At 47.7% G+C, this 24,833-nt stretch overlaps 1 protein-coding gene across 1 annotated transcript in view; it reads right to left on the bottom strand.

The window, feature by feature from the left end:
* The window catches only part of DGLUCY (D-glutamate cyclase), a gene marked incomplete at its 5' end in the record, with an annotated part of 38,741 nt that overhangs the window by 3,956 nt on the left and 9,952 nt on the right, over positions 1–24,833 (bottom strand). Inside the window, 10 exon segments of the mRNA XM_043554552.1 lie at positions 2,957–3,108; positions 3,803–3,907; positions 3,910–3,921; positions 7,726–7,871; positions 12,624–12,802; positions 13,827–13,950; positions 15,100–15,341; positions 15,557–15,690; positions 20,540–20,788; positions 23,998–24,120. Coding sequence (XP_043410487.1) covers positions 2,957–3,108; positions 3,803–3,907; positions 3,910–3,921; positions 7,726–7,871; positions 12,624–12,802; positions 13,827–13,950; positions 15,100–15,341; positions 15,557–15,690; positions 20,540–20,788; positions 23,998–24,120 — 1,466 coding nt within the window.

Below are 24,833 nucleotides of genomic sequence, written 5' to 3'. Positions count from 1 at the left end.
AGGCATCCATCCAGGCATCCATCCATCCATCCATCCAGGCATCCATCCAGGCATCCATCCATCCATCCATCCATCCAGGCATCCATCCATCCATCCATCCATCCATCCAGGCATCCATCCATCCATCCATCCATCCAGGCATCCATCCATCCATCCATCCATCCATCCAGGCATCCATCCATCCATCCATCCATCCAGGCATCCATCCATCCATCCATCCATCCATCCATCCAGGCATCCATCCATCCATCCATCCATCCATCCAGGCATCCATCCATCCAGGTATCCATCCATCCATCCATCCATCCATCCATCCATCCTCCATCCATCCTTAGTCCTTGTAAGGTGTCATCAATCAGCTCTCAGCTCTTGACAAGGTGTAGGGAATGCTCTCCAGCCATTTAGTGCCCTCAGATAAAACTCCCAGGCACAGCCAAGGGCTGGAGCAGGCAGGGTGTGCCTTAGATGGTGGTGGCTACCTTCCCTGGGCTCCTCAGCCTGGTGCCCACACCTGCTACAGTTACAAGGGGACCCCTAAGAACTGTCCCTGAATATGGGAGGCCCTGCTTACAAGCAACTCACAGAGCAGAAATGGCGGGGGGGGGGGGGGACATTCCTCATCCTGCTAATCAAGCTGCACCACCTGCTCAGGCCACAGCTCTGCCCACACCTCTCGATGAGTCAGGGACATCCATGGAGCCACCTACAGAACTCTAGCATGACGATCCCAGTTACTCCCCCTGCACACTGCACTGCTTCGTGTGCCTGCACCTTGGCTTATGTGGGTCCTCTGCCTGGAAGAGCCTTCCCACCCTTTCTTACCTGCCTACTTATATCCCACTCATCCTTTAAGACCTAGCTCAGCACCACCTCCTCCAGGCAGCCTTTCTTGAGCCCCCTGAGGGAGCTGAGTGCCTGCTCTCTGTCCCCACAGCAGCTTGCCCTGCACACTTCTATCGTTCCATGAGTCCCCACACCTGACCCCAGGGAGATCCCGAGTTCCCTATCCAGGGCCTGGGTCTGACCCCATTGCCTCTCAGAACAGACCTGGCCTGGCCCAGAGGAGGGGCTCAACACACACGAGTTTGTACTTTTGCTTTGAAAACGTTTCCTTTTATTTTCCTTACAAGAGAGATACATTATTAATGTATTTATGAAGGACTGGGTGGAAACTCAAAAGGAGAATTTTCCATCCCCAGAGGGTAAGCATTTAGTCTGTGTGAATTTGTTTGGCTGGGTTCATTCTTTTGTGTCTGTGTGAATCAGGAATCATGTGTCAGGCAGCCCCCCTGAGTGTTTTTTTCCAGTTCAGATCCAGGAAGTGCAAAGAAAACACAGAAGGCCCTGTGGGCCCCTATGGGGCAGACTGTTTCCCCTGAAAATGTCACTTCAAGCTGCTCTAGTGCCCCCAACCCCACATGGCACCCTGGCATTAACAGGAACCAGGAAACTTCTGAGCCACAGAAACAGAATGGAGTCAGAAAGACCCAGGCTCAGGTCCAAGGTCATCTCTTAGCTGGGTGAGCTGGGCAAGCCACCTCCCTTGTTGGAATCCCAGCTCCCTCATGTGTAAAGTGGGGACATCAACCCAAGGAGGTGTTGGAGAGAAACGGGGTGGCAGGAGGGAGAAAGAGAGACACAGACGGAGAGACAGGGCTCTGGATGCACATGCTTCTCCAAAGTGAGGGGCTCTGGGCCTCAGCCCCTGGCTGCCTGGGGACTCATCACAACCACTCGCCCCACCTGAGCTGCTATGTCCAGGCTCGAGGCTCAGGAACCTTCCCGCCTTGGAATTGCCTTCACTTCTCCCCAGACCAACCCTGTAACCCAGGGTCTCAGAGTGTGGTCACCCAGAACATGTCAGAAATGCCACTTCGGCTCAACTCAGGTCTCTGGAGTCAGGTACCCTGGGGTGGGCTTTGCACCCTGTGGTTTACGATGCCCTGAGGTGATTCAGATGCCTCTAGATTTGGGGACCTGCTGCCCTAACAAAGCACTGCATCGGCCTGCCCGTTCGTTCATTCGTTCGTTCTATAAGAATTTACCACTATGTTCCCTCTGCTGGTTGCTGGGAAAGCAGACACAAAAGACCTGGTTCCTGGTCTTGCATTTAGCGATCCATACCTTTGGGAGGCCAGGCTAGGAAAGTGAGGCCTTCAGGTGCACGAGACTGCTTCTGGACTGGTTAGGAGTGGCCGTGGGGTCAGCGGCCCAGCCTGACCTCGCACAGGAACCCCTCCTCCATGGGCCCACGTCAGAGGCTGCCTCCTTGCAGGGCTGGGCAGCTCTGCAGAGGGCAAGGTCTTCCTTACAGTGAACCAGAATCTGCTTTCGTGACCTCTGCCTTTTGGCCTGCTTCTGTCTCTCAGGGGGCCGAGGGCGTTGTCTGTCTCCCTCCTCCAGGAAGCCATTCAGGTGTGAGCCATTCATGCCCCGCCCCCCAGTCTTCTCCCCTCCAAGCCAAACACCCCAGCTCCCTCCACGGTTTCTCAGGCTTTGCGGCCCTTTCAGCCTCCCGCCTGCCCCCAGGTGAAGCTGCTGCTCACGGGCAAGTCCCTTCAGGCCTGGGATTTAGACATCAAGTCAGGGCTTTGGCTCCAATTTCCCATGATCCAAATTATTCTGGAAAATTCTCCCAGAAGGTGCTTCAGGCTCAAGGAGGAGCAGGGGATGAAGAGGTGGGTTTGAGTCTGCGATTGGGGTGAGTGGGTAGGGCCGTGGGAACTGAGGCCCCAGGAGAGAACGGCAGAGTCATTGAGTCCTTCTGTTTTCAAACAATAATCATCCTAAAATAATCCACATGCCAAACAGCCACATTTTGTGGTGGCAAATTTTGCTCCCCTACATAGGCAGGCTCTGCCTCTGGCTGTTAACAGGCAGCAGTGGTCCTGGCCCTGGGCTGAAAGCCTGAAAGCCCTGCCTCTCCTGCAGAGAGTGGCCAGCTGGGGTGTGTTACCTTAGCAACGGATGGAAGGGCCTGAGCCCAGTCCTGCTCCCCAGGTGCTCTGGAGGGTCCAACTGCCTCCCTTAGGTAATGTCTGTGGACCTCACATGAGTTGAGGATGTACAGCACACAGGCCAAGGCACAGCCTCCCTAGTTAGAAACACCTAGAACAGAAAAAGATTCTATCATAGACTTGGAAAGCTTATGGGGTCCATCACCCTGCCTCTAAGCAGCAGAACTCATCTCAAAGAGTGGCCCCAAGGGGGGTGTGGGTGGCTCAGTCGGTTGAGTGTCCAACTTCGGTGACCATAAAACCTATGACCCACAAGGAACGGTATGGCCATAGACCACCCCTCATACGATGGAAACAAGCCAATCAGGAATGGACCACCCAGCATCTAGAGTTATCCAGTCAATAAGGGTAGGACCTGAGAAGAAACAAGAGGGAAGGGAAGGGGCTGACCAAAACCCTATAAAATAAAGACCCTTGTCTATAGGGTCTTACTTACTTTGTAAGTAAGAGTAATCTTATAGTCTAATAAACTGTTGCCTGCTGCTCAGTTTGTGTCCACATCTTCATTCTTCAAAGCAGTGAGACAACAAACCCCGGGTATTGAGGTAAAAAAAAAATTCTGCAACACGGACAGTTCAGAGCCTGGAGCCTGCTTCAGATTCTGTGTCTCCCTCTCTCTCTGCCCCTCCCCCACTCACATCTGTCTTTCTCAAAAATAAATAAACATAAAAAAAAAAAAAAAAAGACCAGTGGCACCAGGAGCTCCTGGGAACTTGTTAGAAACACAGATTCTTTGGGCCCCAGCGCGGACCTGGGCCTGACTGGCCCGCCATGTGAATACTCACCAGTGATGACAGCAAAGTCAGCCTCCACATCACAGGCAATCACATCCCCATTTCGTATGTGTCTTTTCACAGCCTCCTTGACTTTGCCCTTCCCAAGCTGATTGCTCCATCACCGACCCCTGAAGGCAAGGGGAACCAAGTCAGTGGGTGTATAGGATTGGGCAAAATGGGGGCTCGATGTGGGGCAGGACGGTTCCCCTCCCCCCACATGTGTTTTGTTGCCTCAGGTTAGGGAAAAGGGTTGCTTCTGGGTACATTTTCAGACAACTAGGAGATGTACTTCTCCTTCAGATCTTCTAGGAACTTCTTTAGTTAAAATTGAGTTGAGGGGCGCCTGGGTGGCTCAGCCGGTTAAATGCCCAACTTCGGCTCAGGTCATGATCCCACAGTTCATGGGTTCGAGCCCTGTGTTGGTCCCTGGGCTGAGGGCTCAGAGCCTGGAGCCCCTGCTTCAGATTCTATGTCTCCCTCTCTCCCTGCCCCTCCCTCACTAGTGCTCTCTCTCTCTCTCTCAAAAATAAATAAAACATACAAAGTTTTTTAAAAAAGTGAGTTGAAGTTTGGAACTCACCAGAATGTGGCCAGTGCCCTACTGAGTCACGCTCTGTAGTCACAGATGGAATACCCACTATGCTGATGTTACCAAGCCCGAGGGAGACGCAGCTGTGGTTCCTCAACTTTTGAGTGACTCCTGCTTACAGAGGGGCTTCAGGGAAGGCCCTGAACCCCATCCATGTGCTGGGGAGCTGATACAGATTGTAAAGGTCAATTCTGTAATTTAATGTAAATTAAAGACTGAGCCTGGGTGGCTCAGTCGGTTGGGTGTCCAACTTCGGCGGCTCCGGTCATGATCTCACAGTTCGTGAGTTTGAGCCCCACATCAGGCTCTGTGCTGAGAGCTCAGAGCCTGGAGCCTGCTTCAGATTCTGTGTCTCCCTCTCTCTCTGCCCCTCCCCCACTCATGCTCTGTCTCTCTCTCAAAAATAAATAAACATAAAAAAAAAGAGTATGAAATATATATGTGTCAGTTAATCTACACCAGAAGGGTGCCTGGTTGCTTGTGGAGTAGCCTAATGAGGAACACATACCACAGGGGTGGTTGGTTAGCACTGGAAAGAGACCACGGCCTAAAGGCGATCTGATAAGCAGCACCAGAGGGTTTGTTAATTAGCACACTAAATGCTAGCGCAAATACGTTAGAATAAATCAATATCAGAAATGATTTAATTCTTCTGTGAAAGGAATGGTGTTGAAGATAGTGAACTGGCTAAAAATAATTACCAGGCTGCACCACCCTCACAGGAACAGGATGCAAAAAAATCTAACCAGGGGCACCTGGGTGGCTCAGTTAAGCGACTGACTTCAGCTCAGGCCATCATCTCGCGGTCCACAAATTCGAGCCCCGAGTCTGAGCCCCGAGTCAGGCTCTGTGCTCACGGCTTGGAGCCTGAAGCCTGCTTCAGATTCTGTGTCTCCCTCTCTCTCTGTCCCTTCTCTGCTCTGTCTCTCTGTCTCTATCTCTCTCCAAAAAAAAAAAAAAAAAATTATAACTCTGCAGCCTACCCATCTGAGGTGGTGCTAGAGGAACACCGTTTGGTCCTGTGTCCAGGTATTTCTGGAGACTTCTGTAGGCCAGAGGTCAGCTGAATCTGCCTCCAGGAGAGGGTTGTGGCTGCCTTAAGATAACCGCTTACCCAAAGCACTTGTCCAAGGGCCTCAAGGGCAGAGGGCCAGGCCATGCAAGCCTGCAGAAAGGTTGCATGGCTCTTTTTGTGTCTGTTTCTAGAAAGGTCTGGAATGCGTGGAAGCATTCCACCAGAGGCTAGCATTCACTGTGAGATGGTGGACAGGGACCAGAGCTACCCCACCTCGAGTGCCAGAGACCTGGACGCAGCCCAAAGAATCAGACTGTTGTGAATGGCCAGATGCCTTAGGTCCACACCCTGAGGATTTCTCTCTGAAAAATTTTCTGGGTCCACGACAGGCTACTGAGTGAAGGGAAAAAATAACAACCCCAGCATTGGTATTTTGTCTATTTCTGTCTCTGCTCTTTTGCATTTTATGAATTTTATCTCGTTTGCTCCTCAGGTGAGTCCTTGTTTGCCTCACTTGATGGCATTCCCAGAATCTCCAAGAGGGATGGCACCTAGGTCCTGGGTGGTCGGTAGTACGTTCATGACAAGGTAGCTGCCGGTGGAAACTGAGGAAAACAGGGTGTGGATGGAGCAGAGGGGAGAAAAGACCAGGGGTGGTCCTGCTGAGAAGGGGGTGCTGGGGGAAATCACAGGAGAAGCTTGGGATCCTTTGGGTAAGAGAGGGGTCCAAGGGCCCACAAAAAAGGGGCAATTGGAAGGCACGAACAGCGAGCTCTACCTGCGTCCTCTGGGATCTTGGGGGGATGAGCAAAGATTAGGGGTCCATTCATCAGGGGAAGAGCAGCTCCTTCAGACCCTGATTGTCCCTTTGGACTTGGAGACCCCTTCCCTCCCCGCCCTGGGCACGCCTTCCTCCAGCCCTCAGGTCCTTCGCCTGGCCAGCCTCGAGAGACAGGAAGCCCAAGCCAACTGTGCTGTGGGCACCACACCCACGGCCTCTTCTGGGAAAGACCAGGCGATTTGCAGAAATTTTCTACCCAGCCAGGAAGACTTTCATTGTCTCATCCAACCTCAAAAGCCAAAGGAGACTAATGAGTCTGGGAAACACTCTGAAGTGTTTGAATGAAGAGAACCAATAAACACAGAACAGAGAAACTTGCCTTAATTACCCCGGGGTCTACACCTACTCTCAGGGGAAGAACACTGCTCTGGGAGTTACAGCAAGCCTTTCAGAAACTCAGTTAAAGCAACGTGATTCCATGAAAAGCATGTTTGGAGGGGTCCTGGGAGTCTGGACTCCTAACTCTGCCAGCAACACTAATGGGCTCAGCGACCATGAGGAACCTCCGTAGGCCTCGTTTTTGGACACTCTACCTTACCTACTTCCCAGGGTTTTAAAGAGGCTTCAACAATATATGGATGTGAAACCTCTTTGAAAGCGATGAAGTTCTGTACAAACACAAATGATCACATTATATTATTAGCAATCGGAATACTGCACTAATCATATAGTCAAGATATATTTCAAAACTAAAAGCTCTTATAAGATGAAGCACAGTATATACATGGTGCATTGGTCCTGCATGACTAAAAGAATATGTTATGCCTTGATTTTATTATTATTATTTTACTATTAGTTTGTTTGTTTGTTTGTTTGTTTATTTTTGGGACAGAGAGAGACAGAGCATGAACGGGGGAGGGGCAGAGAGAGAGGGAGACACAGAATCGGAAACAGGCTCCAGGCTCTGAGCCATCAGCCCAGAGCCCGATGCGGGGCTCGAACTCACGGACCGCGAGATCGTGACCTGGCTGAAGTCGGATGCTTAACCGACTGCGCCACCCAGGCGCCCCTAGTTTTTTTTTTTTAAGTTTATTTATTTTGAGAAAGAAAGAGACAGTGTGAGTGGGGGAGGGGACAGAGAGAGAAGGAGACAGAGAATCCCAAGCAGGCTCCACACTGCCACACACAGCCTGACACGGGGCTCTAACCCCCAAAACCATAGATCATGGACTGAGCTGAAACCCAGAGTCGGATGCTTAACTGACCGAGCCAGCCAGGTGCCCCTATTTTACTATTAGTTTTAATATTTTAGAGTTGGGGGAATAGAATATGCTAAAGCGTCATTTCCCTTTCTTGCTGTGGGAATGTTGGATTTCTAAGTGATAATGTTGTTATTGTCTACACAGATCACAATAAACAAAGAACATCTCTGGAGTAGAAAAACTATGGACCCCATAGAACTCCTTCATGTCACCTGTTCAATAGTCAACTAAAAAGGCATTTAGTGCAGACACGCTCTTGTTGAATTCTCTGTGCTCCCGGCTTACCAGTAGCTGAGATTCCAGGAATCTGTGCTGCCAGGAAAAGATCATCAGTGGGGTCAACCCAGTGCCTGATGCTCATCTTCCTCGCATTATAGCAATTACCATTGGCGGCCCTTCCTGTGTGCTCAATTGCCACCAGATGGTCGAATCTGCCAGGAAGCAAGGGCATAGGGGCTTTATGGAGGGTGTGGCTGACTTGTTGGATCATGTGTTTGTGTGAAGGACCCTTGTGCTCTCTTTGATTCCTTCATTCCTACAGAATTTGACTCAACATTTATGTGTGCCACGGCCTGTGCTGGGGGCTAGTTGATCAGATCATTTTTTTTAAAGTTTATTTGTTTATTTTGAGAGGAGGGAGGGTCAGAGAGAGAAAATCCCAAGCAGGCTCTGCACTGTCAGCATAGAGCCAGACTCGGGCCTGGAACTCAGGAACCGTGAGATCATGACCTGAGCCGAAACCAAGAGTCAGATGCTTAGCTGACTGAGCCACCCAGGTGCCCCTCGATCAGATCACTAAAAATCTCATCAGAGTCTCTAGCGGTTCATTAGAGTCAGAGGCTGTGAGATTGAGAAGGCCAATGGTCAGGGTCACGTGCTTGATGCTGCTGATGCCCTGCCCCATCTCCACTAGCCAGTGGGCACCAGCACCCAGGGGTTGGAGCGTTGGCTGCTCCTGGCCCACTTCTGGCTTCTTCTAGGTTCTTGTTCGGTTTACAAACACAAACAGACTTAAAAAAGAGTTGAAATGAAAGACGAATGAATCTAATACAAGACGGAGATTAGATAAGAGGCACAGGGAGCAGCGGTAAGCTTGTGGGCTATGGAATCAGATGGTGTAGGCTCTGAGTCCAGACCCTCCCGCTCCTGGCCTTGGCCAAGTGCTTAACCTCTCTGACCCACATTTGCTACCTCGGATGACCTGACAAGGGGACCTGTCTCATACAGGGCTGAAAGCAGCCTCCCTCGGCCTCATTTTTGGACACTGTGCCTGCAATATCTACTTCCCCGGGTTTGAAAGAGGCTTCAACAATATAGTGGAGAAAATGCACAAGAGGTGCTTAGCAGAGGGCCCTGCACCCACTCAGTGCACGGTAAGTGGTAGTAGTTGTGGATGTTATCACTATTAGGAGGAATATTATCTTTTTTTTCTCCACTATTTTTAAGTGTTTATTTAAATTCTAGTTAGTTAACAGACAGTGCAATATTGGTTTCAGGAGTAGAATGCAGTGACTCATCACTGATCTACAATGCCCAGGGCTCATCACAAGCGTCCCCCTTAATGCCCACCGCCATATAGCCTATCCCCCACCCGCCTCAGGAAAATACTGTCTTGATTATCCAATTTCAAAACATGAAAATCACACTTCTTTATCTCTGCAAATCCTCCCATGATGGAGTTCTTTAAAATCTTTGCTACGGGTAGCTAGGTGGTTAAGCGTTTGACTTCAGCTCGGGTCATGATCTCACGGTCTGTGAGTTCGAGCCCACATCGGGCTCTGTGCTGACAGCTCAGAGTCTGGAGCCTGCTTTGGATTCTGTGTCTTCCTCTCTCTCCGCCCCTCCGCCGCTCATGCTCTGTCTCTCTCCCTCTCTCAAAAAGAGGTAGACGTTAAAAAATTTTAAAAATCTTTGCTGTGGGAAACTGTGTGGTGGTTGCTCAAAGCACGTAAAATAGAATCACCACGCGAACCAGAAATTCCACAAAAGCGGGGGAGACAGCGGGGTCTCCAAGAGATATTGCACATCCTTGCTCACGACAGTGGTGTTCCCACCAAGCGAACGGTAGAAGCAGCCCAGTGCCCACCGACAGACGAGCAAAAAGAACCAAAAGTGGTGCGTCCTCAAAAAGGATGGAAATTCTGACACGTGCTACAACACGGATGAAACTTGTGGATAATTTGCCGACCGAAATCAGCCAATCACAGAGGAACGAATACTGTAGGATCTCACCTTTCTGAGGTACTAGAGCAGTTGATTCATAGAGACAGGAAGTAGAAGGGTCGGGGTGGGGGATGGAAAGTCACTGTTTAATGGGGACAGCATTGCCGTTTGGGAGATGAAAAGGTCCTGGAGATGGACACACGACAATGCGAATACACCTTAATGCCACTGAACTGCACACTTAAAATGGTTAAAGTGGCAACATTTATGTTATGCATATTTTGCTACAGTAAAAAAAAAACCACTAAGCTCTGAATGCTTTTTCTGTACATGTTTTTATTTATTCTATTTTATTAAAACAATTTTTTTATGTTTATTTATTTTTGAGAGACAGAGACAGAGAGAGAGCAGGGAAAGGGCAGAGAGAGGGAGACACAGAATCCGAAGCAGGCTCCAGGCTCTGAGCTGTCAGCACAGAGCCCGATGTGGGGCTTGAACTCACAGTCTGCGACATCATGACCTGAGCTGAAGTCGGACGCTTAACTGACTGAGCCACCCAGGTGCCCCTGTACATGTTTTTAAAAAACAAAATCTTTATGCCTGGTCTGTGCCCTCTGGTTGTGCATAATGTGGTGACATCATATATGCCTGGATGAATAGGTCACCGGGTAGGTTTTGGAATGTAATCCTGAGGCTACATGTCCACGGCAGAAAAAGGCAACCACTGGGGCGCCTGGGTGGCGCAGTCGGTTAAGCGTCCGACTTCAGCCAGGTCACGATCTCGCGGTCCATGAGTTCGAGCCCCGCGTCAGGCTCTGGGCTGATGGCTCGGAGCCTGGAGCCTGTTTCGGATTCTGTGTCTCCCTCTCTCTCTGCCCCTTCCCCGTTCATGCTCTGTCTCTCTCTGTCCCAAAAATAAATAAAAACGTTGGAAAAAAAACTTAAAAAAAACTTAAAAAAAAAAAAAAAAAAGAAAAAGGCAACCACTGAGTAGCAGAATCAACAAAAGGAAGGAGCTTTTTTTTTTTTTAAGTTTATTTATTTATTTTGAGAGAGAGGCAGAGAGAGTGAGCAGGAAAGGGCAGAGAGAGAGAGAGGGAGACAGAGAATCCCAAGAGGTCTCTGCGCTGTCAGTGTGGAGCCTGATGCAGGGCTCAAACCCACGAACGGTGACATCATGACTTGAGTTGAAACCAAGGGTCGGACGCTTAACTAAGCCACCCAGGCGCCCCAGGAGGAAAGAGCTTTGACCCTGAATTTCCTCTAGATCTGTATCAATGTCGTTGAAAAAGCTGTTTACGACAAGACCTCCAATTGAGATTAAAACATTCTCTATTCTGCAGGGAGAACACCATTTCTGGATCTTCCCCCCAGGAGAATTCAGTTATATACCTCATGAAGGTGGATTGATTTTTTTTGTTCTAGGCCTGCAGGGTCCATTTAGCTACAGTGGGAAGTAATCCACTCCTGGGAAGCCTGTTCCCTGGAAAGAGTTAATGCATCTTCTCCAAAGAGAGCACAACCCTCTCTCCACCTCTCTCCGCTCAGCAAACAGAGCAGCACCTGTGTTAACTGCCATCGGGGATCCCACACAAGAGAATGTTCCAGCTTCTCCCCGGAGTTCCAGAGCTTTGTTTATATGCCAACTGTTTGCAGAATAGAAACATCTCTAATATGAACCATACATGTTCTTGCAGCTTTAAATAGCATATCAGCTCCATGATTGAACTTTTCATTGGTGACTCAGGGTTGTCATTATGATCACCAAATTCTGCTGTGATGTGCAGTAAAGCTATGCCCTCCAGGCCTATTAAGTCAGTGTTTTAAGTTCTAATGGGACACTCATTAGTGGGTTGTGAAATAAATTAGGCCACGTCAGCATTTCCAGAAAAGTAAAATAGAACACCGAAGAACAGAATAGAACAGACTGGAATAGAAAATGTCAGAAAATACTGTTTTTTGAATCTTCTGTTCTAGTTGTGTGTGCATGCGTGTGTACTGTTTTGCAATGCAAAATGTAGTATGTATTACTTTTGTCAAAAACGTTTGCAGAACACAGTATTAAAAATTATAAGATCTGGGGGCACCTGGGTGGCACAGTCGGTTAAGCGTCCGACTTCAGCCAGGTCACGATCTCGCGGTCCGTGAGTTCGAGCCCCGCATCGGGCTCTGGGCTGATGGCTCAGAGCCTGGAGCCTGTTTCCGATTCTGTGTCTCCCTCTCTCTCTGCCCCTCCCCCGTTCATGCTCTGTCTCTCTCTGTCCCAAAAATAAATAAACGTTGAAAAAAAAAAATTAAAAAAAAAAAAGGTTGTTATTTAAAAAAAAAAAAAAATTATAAGATCTGAAATTCATCCCTACCTACAATAAAAATATTTTTCAAAATGTTTGATCATAACACACAGTAAAAAAAAATACACATACTTGGGGGCACCTGGGTGGCTCAGTCAGTTAAGCATCTGACTTTGGCTCAGGTCATGATCTCACAGTTTGTGAGTTTGAGACCTGCGTCGTGCTCTATGCTGACAGTTCAGAGCCTGGAACCTGCTTCGGATTCTGTGTCTCCCTCTCTCTCTGCCCCTCCCCCACTCACACTCTGTCTCTGTCTCTCAAAAATAAACATTAAAAAGGCACACACACTTGCATAAAGTTTCATGACAGTACTTAACATGATGACTTAAAACATACAATGGTATTTCTATTTCTATTTCACCTTCCAAAGGTGCTGGTTACCCCCACTGGAATGATTCACTGCCCTCTGATGGGTCATGACCCAGTTTGAGAAACTGTTAAGGTTTTGTTTTTTATAATTGTCCTATTGTCTCCCTCTACGGAGAAGACATGCCATCTCTCAGGGACCTGCCACTCCCAGAGACCCTGTGCGAAGCCCCCAGTACAGCTTGAGACCCTCCAGCCTGGCCCATCAGAACCCCGAGGTTCTGTCCTCTCTGGAGTTGTCAAAGTTAAGAGCGTGTGGGCTTTTCCACCACCACCACTCACACTGGGAGGTGACATACATGCCTGGGTGACTTGGGGTCCCCATCTTTGCAGAGAAATGCCTGAGCAGCTCCCGCTGATTCACCTTGGAGAGTTAATATGGGCATCTGTGTCTTCAGGACCCCTTGAAAGTAAAGGCAGAGGGTGGACGCATCAGCCCTAGTGCTGCATTTTGGAAATTCACGTTGGCTTTTCAAAAGCTTCTTTGGAGAGGATCATCATCATGGGTGAGCAGCACCTACCTGTAGAATGCTTTGTTAGGAAAGCCAAGACCTGGATGCGAAAATACTTGCTTCCTTTTAGTCGTGAGTAAACCCCAGGGCTGGTGGAGTGTGTGACCCTGAGTGGAACTGGGCTAGTGGCACCAATATTGTGGGCTAGCAAATAGGCTGCATGTAGATGTCCATAACACCATGTGATCGGAGGCCTATTCTGGCTCACTGTCCTTGTGAGCGCTGAGGACATATTTAGGTGCCCAGGTGACAGGGAGGCAGCTCTCCACTCAGTATGTGACATGCATGCTTTCGTTTAACTGGCACAACAATTCTATGTGATAAGAACCTTATGAATCCCATTTTACAGAAGAGGAAAACTGAGGCTCAGAGATGCTAAATAACTTAGGCAAAGCTGAACATGGAGGTCAGTGTCACGACCTCAGTTTCCACCCTAAGTTCTCATCTGGTCCCCCCCCTCCCCTCCCTGCACACCCTTGGGGAAGTTCGAGAACAACAGAAGAGAGGTCCCAGAGTGCGGGCCTGGAGTTAGCTACTGATAGTAAAGTGATTTCCAAAAGTGAGTGTGACTCTCAAAAAAGGCACCTTTTCTAATTACAATAATAATACATATTATTGTAGAATACATGGGAAGCACACACAAATTCCAAATTAAAATAAAACTGACTTGGGGCAGCTGGTGGCTCAGTCGGTTAAGCACCTGACCCTTGGTTTCTGCTCTGATCGTGATCTCATGGTTTCGTGAGTTCTAGCCCCGCTTCAGGCTCTGTGCTGACAGCTCAGAGCCTAGAGCCTGCATCAGATTCTGTGTCTCTTTCTTTCTCTGCCTCTCCCCGGCTCAAGCTCTGTCTCTCTCTGAATCTCAACAAATAAGTAAACATTAAAAAAAAAAAATAGTCTCCTTCCTGGGATAGATTGAAACTAGTTCAATCTTTCTTAAAAAATAAATAAATAAAAATAAAATTGACTTGATTTTCTTTAACTAAGACCTCACAGCAGTTTGGGGTGGAATCCACGCGCCTTCACTGGCCCAGGATGAGGTCTCGCCGCAGAGCTTGAGATGCCTAACAGAGGGCCTGCGACAGGAATCGGACCCAGCGCTCATGATCCCACTGGTTCTGCAGGACCCCCCAGACTGCTCCGTGGACCAGAGGGGGTGTCATAATCTCCGTCATCAGCCCCTCACACCCCTCACATAAACCCAGCCCAGGTAAGGTCTATGTTACGACCATGTGCTTGTATAACAAATGTGGATTCGGGATGGCCCAGCTTCACCGTGTTGTTGCCCCAAGCCCTTTGGGAACTGCCACAGTGGGTGGAGGGGCCAGAATCATTGTCAGAGACCCTAAAGGGCCTCCCTCCAACCTCTCTCTCTAGCCCCACCCCATGTCTAAGGGGGAAAGACAAGAGGAGGGCAGTCAGTCCACTAAGGGAAACTCACTGAGCACACTCTACATGGGGCAGGCCAGGGAACAGGCAGGGAGGGGGGTGCGGGGGGTGGTCACAGCAGGCTGAAAGATCCAGCCCCTTTCTGTGCTGTGAGGAGCAGCCTGGTGGCCTGGCACGAAGACTGACTAAAACACCCCTGGGTGGGAAGCTACATTCCTAGCTGTGTGATCTTGGACAAGTCACAGAAATTCCCTTAGTTGTGGTTTCCTCCTCTGCAAATGGGGTTAATCATGCTCCCTGCCCCCAGGAGTGCTGTGGATGCAGTGATAGGATATGTGCCAAGCACTGAGCTGGGGGAGGCTGGTGCATAGTAGGTGCTAAGTTAAGGCTGGTGGTTTCTTACTTTCTTGACGTTGGATCAAGGATACAGGATTCCCGTAAGAAGGGGTAACAGGGGCCAAACAGGGCGGGGCACATAACATACCTCCAAGAGGGGGGCACACAGAAAGAGCCCCTGCAAAGGAATGTCAGGGCAAGATGAGAACCTGCATCTGAGCTACGAAGAACCAATTTATCAGTTTGGTCCATTTACGCTCAAGACAGGGAAGAATTGACTAAGCTCTTTCTTCTTTAAACATGTGCAGCCTTTGGTTATAAAAAGAACCGAAATAGTTTTCATCAAAAGGGCCAAATCTCTTTTGCTTTCCTCGTCCACATGTAATGAAATTTCTGCACAACCTAACACAGTAGATTCCACCCGCTAACCCGCCCGGCTGAGCGAGCCCCAGTTCTGAGCTCTTGTGCCGCCAGAGTTGGAGCGAGCGAGCAGGTGAGCAGAGAGCAGACCTGCTTCTGGGAACGCGCGCGGCTAAAAATACCGGACCCGGCTGTCAGATGGAAAAAAGACTGCCAGCCTGTTGGCGGTGGCTGCCACCGTGGCCCGTCCCTTCTCTGTGTTGACAACACAGCCGGTAAGTTTTCCTCTGTCCTCAGGGCAGCTACTCCCTTCTCCATCTCCCTGCTGGCTCCCCCTCTTCTCCTCAGCCTCTCCCTGGGGAGCGTCCCAGGGGGGCAATCCTGGGCCCTTTTCTCCGTCTCGTATTCCCTCGGTGATCTCACCCTGTGTCTGGACTTAAAAGACCATCAATATGCCAACTGCTCTCCGATTTATCTTTCCAGCCCAGACTGCTCTCCTGACCTTGACTCGTAGATCTGTCTCCTCGACTTCTCCATTTGTGTGGCTAATAGATTTCTCACCCCAAGGCTCCAACTTGCTCTCTTTTAAAAACTTTTAAAACGTTGTAATTTTGGTAAAATACATAATGTAAAGTTTACTCTCTTAGCCATTTCTACGTGTGCATCTGCCCGGCATCGAATACATTCGCAACGTTGTTTGACGAGCACCCCACCATCCCTCTCCAGAATTTTTTCATCTTCACGAAGAGCTTCATTGAAGCCCTTTTTAGAGGCTAAAGGGAAAAAATGTGTCTCTAAAGAACACAGAGAGGTAGGCAATGGGAAGCAGGGTAGAGCACCAGGCTCCCAGCTGATGCCCAAACACCACCTGTGGGAGGGAGGACAGGTGAAGAGACTTGGTCACAGTGCCCCCCAGGCCGATCGTGGTGCACAGACATCAGCAGCACAGCCTCACCCCAGCGCTGTTTGCAGCTCTCGTGCTTTCTCTCTATATATTTCTTCAGTCTTACAGGTTTAAGACTGAAGTAAAAGACCTTAAGGGAAAATATTGAACGGCTGATAATGGTTAATTGGGATGAGATTTTGGTCATTTTTTAAATGTTTATTTATTTCTTTTGAGAGAGAGAGAGAGAGAGCAGAGAAGGGGCAGAAAGAGAGAGGGAGAGAGAGAACCCCAAGCAGGCTCTGCACTGTCAGCACAGAGCCTGAGTCGGGGGGCTCGATCTCACAAACCGACTGAGCCACCCAGGTACCCCGATTCTGGTCATCTTTACTGCCTGTTTACGTTCATATATTTTCTGATGCTTCTCCAATGAGTATGAACTGCTGTTGGTGGAAGGAAAGAAGAACATTAAAAAAAAATTTTTTTTAACGTTTATTTTATTTTTGAGACAGAGAGAGACAGAGCATGAACGGGGGAGGGGCAGAGAGAGAGGGAGACACAGAATCGGAAGCAGGCTCCAGGCTCTGAGCCATCAGCCCAGAGCCTGACGCGGGGCTCGAACTCACAGACCGTGAGATCGTGACCTGAGCTGAAGTCGGACGCCCAACCGACTGAGCCACCCAGGCGCCCCAAGAAGAACATTTTTAAAGAAAGAATTGGAATGTAACCTATTTCATAGGATGTGATAACAAAAGTGAGAGGAGGAGAGAGAGAGAACTTTGTCAAATTTAGAGCAGTGTATGATTTCATCATTTGCGATGATTTTATTATGAGAGAAGCATCGTCGCTATGAACCCTGTGTTCCTTCATATTCTCCAGGCACCTCAAATGCAAGCCAACGTCGTCTCAAAAATGACTGAGTGGCTCTAATAGTGAGTAATGCTCAGTATACCACCATTAATCTTGTATCTGCTTATGTAATATAGTAGGAATCAAAAGCATCTATTGTTCTTGGGGATTAAAGATGTTCCTTAATAGACCGTATTGGCACATCCGGACAGTCATGAATCTGCCTTTCCCCCAAGCCTCATGCTTCAAACCTTGGCACAGTCTGACTAAGCACCGAAGGGGGGCTTTGTGGATGACCTCCTAGGTCATTCTTAGTAAGTTAGGGTGTGCTGGGTCTACAGTAAATTTGCTTCCTACTTACTTTTTTATCTGAGCTAATGGCAGAGTTAATAATTCATTTTCCCTTATGACCCTTGTGCTGAGTGGAAGAGATATAGCCTGGATAAGAATGTTTGTGAGGGAGAAAGTATTGCAGAAATTAAAAAAAAAAAAAATCCACCCAGGAGATCAACTATGTAAGAGGTGCTCTCTCTCTCTCTCTCTCTCTCTATATATATAGCCATAAGCATTCAACTCCGTATATGCATATGTCCTTAAAGGTGCACCTGTGATAGGTATAGATCTCAAATTTACTGTGGGTTTATATGTAAAAGAAACCATACTCTTTGCAGAACCAATGAATGAATGAATGAATGAACGAACAACCTAACAGACATACAAAAAATCAAAAAGCTATGCCCTGTGGTTTTGAAGGAAATTTTGCTACTGTAGACCTTTGATCTCAAACCCAGGGGAGAGAGAAGACTTTTTTTTTTTTTTAATTTTAGAGAGAAAGAGAGAGCATGAGCTGGGGAGAGGGGCAGAGGGAGAGAGGGAGAGAATCTTAAGTAGGCTCCATGCTCCACGAGAAGTCCAACATTGGACTCAATCCTACAGCTCTGGGACCATGACCTGAGCCGAAATCAATAGACACTCAACTGACTGAGCCACCCAGGCACCCTGAGATCAGACATTTTTAAGGCTGGTTACTGGTCCTGGAACTATTTGATTCTTGGCCACAGTATTATTTAACATAAAAAGGCACCCTGGTTGGCTGCTCTATGACTCTGCCCAGCTGCTGCTCTCTGTACTGATGTTACTGTCATCAGCTCTGTCTAGGTGCTGGGACTTTGGCCAGGAGGGTCGATGTCTGCAGGCTGACCTTACCCCTCTGCTCTCCACAGGGGCCCCACCACCATCAATCCAGGTATCTGCTTAGGAAACAGGGATCAGATGGGCCAGCAGGGAGACCACTATATGCCTTCGCCAGATATTCAAAGTACAAAGAGCTCCCAAGTCTAGAATTACAGCCCATGAGAAGGTGCGGAAGAAATGGGGTGTGAGCCAGGAGAGACCAGAGCACTGTTTTAACTGGCCCAGTGGGACCATGATATACGACTTAAACTCAGATTCCAATTTATCCAACATTTGTTGATAGTGGGCTTTGGAGTCTGTTAGCGTGGATTCAATATCTGCCCCGACCATCTGCTAGCTAGGTGGACTTGGGCAAGTTTCTTAACCTTATATGCCTCAGTTTCCTCATCTGTTAAAGTTAATAATAGCTGTCTCATAGGGTCACTGGAAGAATTCAATAAGATGAAATGTGTCAAAGCTTTTAAATTAAAAAAAAAAATATTGGGGCGCCTGGGTGGCGCAGTCGGTTAAGCGTCCGACTTCAGCCAGGTCACGATCTCGCGGTCCGTGAGTTCGAGCCCCGCGTCAGGCTCTGGGCTGATGGCTCGGAGCCTGGAGCTTGTTTCCGATTCTGTGTCTCCCTCTCTCTCTGCCCCTCCCCCGTTCATGCTCTGTCTCTCTCTGTCCCAAAAATAAATAAAAACGTTGAAAAAAAAATTAAAAAAAATTATTTATTTTGAGAGAAAAAGAACACAGAGGAGGGGCAGAGAGGAGGAGAGAGAATCCCAAGCAGGATTCGCACTGTCAGCACAGAGCTGGATGTAGGGCTCAAACCCACAAACCATGAGATCACGCTTAATGGCTTAATCAACTGAGCCACCCAGGCGCCCTGAAATGTGTCAAAGCTTTTAACATACGGGGAGAGCAGCTGGGAAGGCTGCACCTTAATTCTCTGGGGAGCACTAGCTAGCAAATTGATGGAATTTCTATGCACATCAGCGCCCTCTGCTGGCCATATGTTTAAAAATTAGACATTGGCTCTTAACAAATGGTGCTGCAGGGGAAAGAGAAAAGCCCCTCGACTGGCTTACAGCCAACCTCCTCCTCCTTGCAACCAGAAGACCCCTAGTGGGTCTCATGTCTAGAAAGCCAGCAGGTTGCAAGCCATAGAAGGAATGTCCTTTCTCTGAGACTCAATATACAATATACATGTTGCTTCCAAACTCTTGTGAGGCTGCCTCTTGCAGGGTCCTGCCCTACCAGCATCTGCAAGTGAGTGGCAACCCAGCCCCCCCCCCCCCCGCCCCCACCTCTGTTGCCCAGCACAGCCTATTCTGCACCCAACCTCAGGGCAATGGCACAAAAAGATGGGATTAGGGACACTGAAACCCAGGGGTGACTTGTTTAAATGGTGCCAGTTGACTACCTAGGAACCACACTCCCTCTTTTCTTACCTACCCGGTCCCAACTGAGTCCTGCTGGCAATGTGCCCAATTAATGAGCTCACCTTCCAAAGTCCCTCTTATCTTTAGTGTTGACAATTTTGGGGAAAAAAAACATAAATAAAAACCCCCAAAATTATTCATAGTCAAACTACCCAGAGATCATCAACATTAGAATTTTGGCGCATTTTGGGGGGATTCATACACAGTATAAACATTTTTAAAAAATCACACTGTGGGGGTGCCTGGGTGGTTCAGTCGGTTAAGCGGCCGACTTCGGCTCAGGTCATGATCTCACGGTCCGTGAGTTTGAGCCCCGCGTTGTGCTCTGTGCTGACAGCTCAGAGCCTGGAGCCTGTTTCATATCCTGTGTCTCCCTCTCTCTGACCCTCACCGGTTCATGCTCTGTCTCTCTCTGTCTCAAAAATAAATAAATGTTAAAAAATAAATAAAATAAAATAAAATAAAATAAAATAAAATAAAATAAAAAATCACACTGTGGGAATGCTCAGTAGAGGCAAAGAGGGAATTTAGGCAGCTGACCCTTGTATATGTAGGTGGAGGTGGAGGGGAAAGACGACTCAAACAAGTATCTTAATGACTCTCAAGTAACTTTTTAAAGAGTTTGGAAAAAAAAAGAGTTTGGATTCTGAATATCTGTTTAAAATTTTTTTTTTAATTTTTTAATGTTTATTTAGTTTTGAGAGAGAGAGAGACACAGAGTGTGAGCAGGAGAGGGTCAGAGAGAGAGGGAGACACAGAATCTGAAGCAGGTTCCAGGCTCTGAGCTGTCAGCACAGAGCCCGATATGGGGCTTAAACTCACAAACGATGAGATCAGTCTGAGCCAAAGTCAGATGCTTAACCGACTGAGCCACCCAGGTGCCCCTAAATTTTAAAAAATATTTATTTAGTTTTGAGACAGAGAGAGAGAGAGAGAGAGAGAGAGAGAGAGAATGAGCAAGGTAGGGTCAGAGAGAGAGGGAGATACAGAATTTGAAGCAGGCTCCAGGGTCCGAGCTGTCAGCACAGAGCCCGATGTGGGGCTTGAACTCACGAATCGTGAGATCATGACCTCAGCCAAAGTTGGACGCTTAATCGACTGAGCCACCCAGGTGCCCCAAGGCTATGCCTACTTTCTTGGTAAAACAGCAACTTCTTCTCTTTGATAGTGCTAGTTAAATAAAGAGGAATAAATTCTTCTTTTCATAAAAAATTCGTACTATAGATGCATATACTTTGCATACTGCCTTTTTCACTGACCATTAATTCAATGATGAATTTCTCCAAGTCATTAAGGTGTGAACACTTTGTTTCTTACCTGGGTCTATGGCAATTATAGTCTCTAGTTCTCTAATCTTCTGAACAGCTGAAGCCGATGCGATGCTGTAGTGCAAAGGATCTTGGGAAATGGGATGGACCTCAGGAATTCCCTCAGGGGTAAGACAACTGGGTGGAGCCTCTGTATTCTTCAGGTTGGTCATGACTGTGCAACCCAGTGCACTGGTGAAAGCCAGCGGGGTCTCTAAAACACACAACAAGAGGGTCTGAATGCACTCACTTCATTAGACTCAGTTCATTCTCATCTAGCCCACTGTCGGACGGGCAAGATGGCACCATGCATCAACTCTGCCAACAGTGCTTCTTGCACCAAGCAACGGCTTCTTGCACCAAGTCAGAAAAAACTGTCTTATGGCTAAATCAAGTGCCTCCAATTTTTAGGAAAGTGAAGATGAGTTGGGTATGGAAGAAGGGAGAAGGGAGGCACAGCCATAGCTACTGATAGGGCTCTAGGAATTTCCATCAATTTATCCCACGGGTATCTGAAAGTACTTACTGAACTCTTACAATGCATGAAGCCATCTTTCTGTACTTTGCTAATGAATAGTTCTCTCTGAACATACCTCCTATTTTTCCCATAGGACTTTTATTTTGATTTGGTATATGCTAACTTTGTTCTTTAAAAAACTCCCCCCCCCTTCCAAAAAAAAGGGCTCAGTCCATTGAGTGTCTGGCTCCTGATTTCAGCTCAGGTTATGATCCCAGGGTGTCGGTATTGAGCCCCACCTTGGACTCCGTGCTGATCGTGGAGCCTACTTAAGAGTCTCTCTCTTTCTGGCCCTCCCCTGCTTGCATCCTCTCTCTCAAAATAAATAAATAAACTTAAAATATTTTTTAAAAAAGATTCTCTCTCTCTCCCTCTGCCACTCTCCCACTCACACCTTCTCTCTTGCACCCTCCCTCCCTCAAAACAAAACACAAACAAAACAACACACCTCTCCCACACTAAATCCTGGGCAATGTGAATCCCGGGCATTCTAGTATAGTTATAAAGAACTGGCTTTAGTGTGCCAAACAGAGTTGGAGATGAGACTTTATCTTCTCTAAACATGTTTCTTCAACTATATCATAACGATAATGCCTCAGATGGTTGTTGTCAGAACTGGAAAATGCACATGAAAGTGTTTTCTCAAAGTGGTTCAGAGTAAACCTTCAATAAGTGATGGTTTGCCTCACTGAATCAGGCACAGTATCTTACTCGTCCTATGCTTTTGTGCCTGGCTCATTTAGGTGCTTCATACCTCCTGTCCTTCATTTACGTCTTCTGCTTTCTTCACCGTCATTATTATCCTAGAGTGCTTCCACTTCTACTCAGCTGTGTGCTCCCAGAGATGAGGGACCATTGTTTACTTATCTCAGACTTCGAGTGTCTCAACGCACAAATGTTTCGAATTTCACGGAAAACAGTCACATTTTTTTTCAGATTTAACAAAAGTCCAAAGTTAGTCAACACTTCAGAAGGAAAACCTACTGATAACTGCAGAAAGCATTCTAACTTCATTTTTAGACAGGCAAGGACTAAGGATTTTGATGAATGTAATCACTTTAGACAGCATCTAAAACTGATCACTCTAATGCCAGGTACACATCAGAACAGTCAGCTCAGAAGGTGACACAGGGTTTTTCCCCACCAGCTGTGAGGTGTGTAGCTATCACCGAGAGAAGTTTAAATGTTGAAGTTTGAGCATGACTTTTGTAAGTCAGAAATATTCAAGGTCATCCCTAAGCCAATGACGTCACTTGGTCTCATTTACAGTCAGAAAGGCTATTTCCAGCCAGAGCTAAAGGGCTGGAGTTTGCTGCAGAACAGGGTGTCCCCTGTGGCTGGTGGCAGAGAGGAGTGAGGCCACCGTGCTAGACAATATTTACTGCACGTGTGTGGATGTGTGAACACACATGAGCACACACACACTCAGAAATGACCACACACTCCCTGAGAACTGCATCTTGTCTCATGCAGCATTTTATTCCCAAGATCTGGGTCCATTTTATTCCCAAGATCTGGTACATAGCAGGTGCCTAATACATTTAATGTTAGATAATAGAATTCCACAGATCTCATCACCATATTAATTTTCCCCTGTCATGAGGCCATTCTGATAGCTAAACTTATATGAATGATTTCAAAATCAATTAAAGTAACACTAAATTCTATGGATTGTAGTGTGAGTGTGGCTGACCTGGCTAGAATTTTCCATTATCTATGAAATAGACTGCAATAGTTAATGTTTTATCACATCCCTACCTTACTGTGAGCTAGTTAGGGCGCCCTCGTGTGTCGCTTCATTGTAATAGCATCCTACACTTGGGGAAAAATAAACTGTATATACATCACTTTCAAATACGGAAGTCCTGCCGGATGAAGATCTGTTCCAAGAACCCCCATGGACAGGAAACCGCGGATAGCACCGAACCCTACAGACTATGTTTTTCCCTATATGTACATCCCTATGATAAAGTTTAGTTTATAAATTAGGCACAGTAGGATTAAGAAGGCTAACTACTAATAGAGCAATTATAACAATATACTATAATAAAAGTTATGTGAATGTGGTCTCCCTTTCTAAAAATACCTTCCGGTACTGTACACACCCTTCCTCTTGTGACCATGTGAGGTGATAACGTGCCTGCGTGAGAGCTGAATGAAGCTAGGTGAGCGACCGCAGGCATTGTGATGGAGTGGGAGGCCACTACTGACCTTCTGACGATTCGTCGGAAGGAGGATCATCTGCTTCTTGACTGCAGTTGACTGTGGGTAACAAACCTCCCGAGGCAGAACTGAAGATGAGGGGGGCCCGCTGCACCTTGCCAACACCACGTGGAATGGTGTGTTTAGCTGTGCTTTTGCCTTCGCTCTTGTTTTCACAAGCCCCACCCACCTTCAAAATGTCTCAGAGAGTCAAGCTAAATATTGGTCTTTCTATCACAATGGGCTGGGAGCCCTCTGCAGTGAGAAATATTTTAATCAAAGCATCCTTTGGCTGAGAGACGAGCTGCTGGTGAGACCCAGCCCTGGGAAGGGAAGAAGGAAGCCAGTGAGATCTGTATGCTTTGTGTTCTGTTTTGTGACTCTGTTTCTTTTTTGTGTTTAATGTTTATTTATTTTTGAGAGAGCATGAGTGGGGGGAAGCGCAGAGGGAAAGGGGGACAGAGGATCCAAAGTTGCCTCTGCGCTGTCAGCGTGAGCAGGACTCGAATGCAGCGCGCGGACTCACAAACTGTGAGATTGTGACCTGAGCCGAAGTCGGACACTCAACTGACTGAGTCACCCAGGCGCCCATTATGACTCTATTTCTTAAATCACTGCACTGTGAGTCTATGCTTTCAAGAACTACAGCCCCACTGGTTTCCATCGTGGGTCATGGTGATTGTGCCCCATAAGCCCAGACACACTGCAGCTGCTGACAGCTTCGAGGCTGGTCATTGGAGAAGGTCAGAACACTGGGACGTCCCCCGGCTGACACACCACAGGCTCCCCATAGTCAGGTCTAGAAAGATCTTTGATTCCCAACCATTCTGCAAATGGAAAAAGAAAATGAAGTCCATCGGATCCTGCCCTGGTAGGTCCCATCCAAGTTTGACACACATTGAGTGGTTTATGCTTCTTTCTCCCAGACAAACTCTGGTCCTAGGATTGCTGTCGATGGTACTGGAGAAAAGGAATTGGGACTTTAACAACCCAGGGCACTTGCTAACTTCTAGCCCATTCTGAGTAGCACAGTTTCTGAACACAGAACCTCAAACCCCTGGTTTGATTGCTGGAGGAGCCTTGGGTGCACTTAGCCCAGCACCTTGTGCAGGTTGCTAACCAAGCCAGCATTTGTGAGCCCACATTTATCTTGGTACAAGCTGAGTCACATAACGCAGACCTACACTCTGTTGCTTAACCACCAACAGCACCCTTACTGATGGTCTGGCATCAGAAGGCTCATGAGGACAGCAAAGATGGATGTGTTGGGCCAACTCAGGCCCACCGATGAGAAGACAATTCAATGATTCATCAATGCACTTTGCTTTGGGGGGTCCTGAGATCATCTTTCTAAGAGGAAAGTGGCTCCGCTGTTGATTGCATCTTTAGAGAAAGTAGGTTTTGTCTGGTTCGTTTTACACAGCTGAGCAAATTCAGTTACACTGAGCTTTGACTCTCACCCAAGACCCAATCCCAGGTTCTCACCAGGTCCTCTGAGAACCACAAAGAGGACTGGACAGCTGCCACTTTTGGATCTGCT

Source organism: Prionailurus bengalensis, chromosome B3 (genome assembly GCF_016509475.1).
Source record: "Prionailurus bengalensis isolate Pbe53 chromosome B3, Fcat_Pben_1.1_paternal_pri, whole genome shotgun sequence".
Taxonomy (NCBI): domain Eukaryota; kingdom Metazoa; phylum Chordata; class Mammalia; order Carnivora; family Felidae; genus Prionailurus; species Prionailurus bengalensis.
This window is presented reverse-complemented; position numbering and strand designations above follow the sequence as displayed.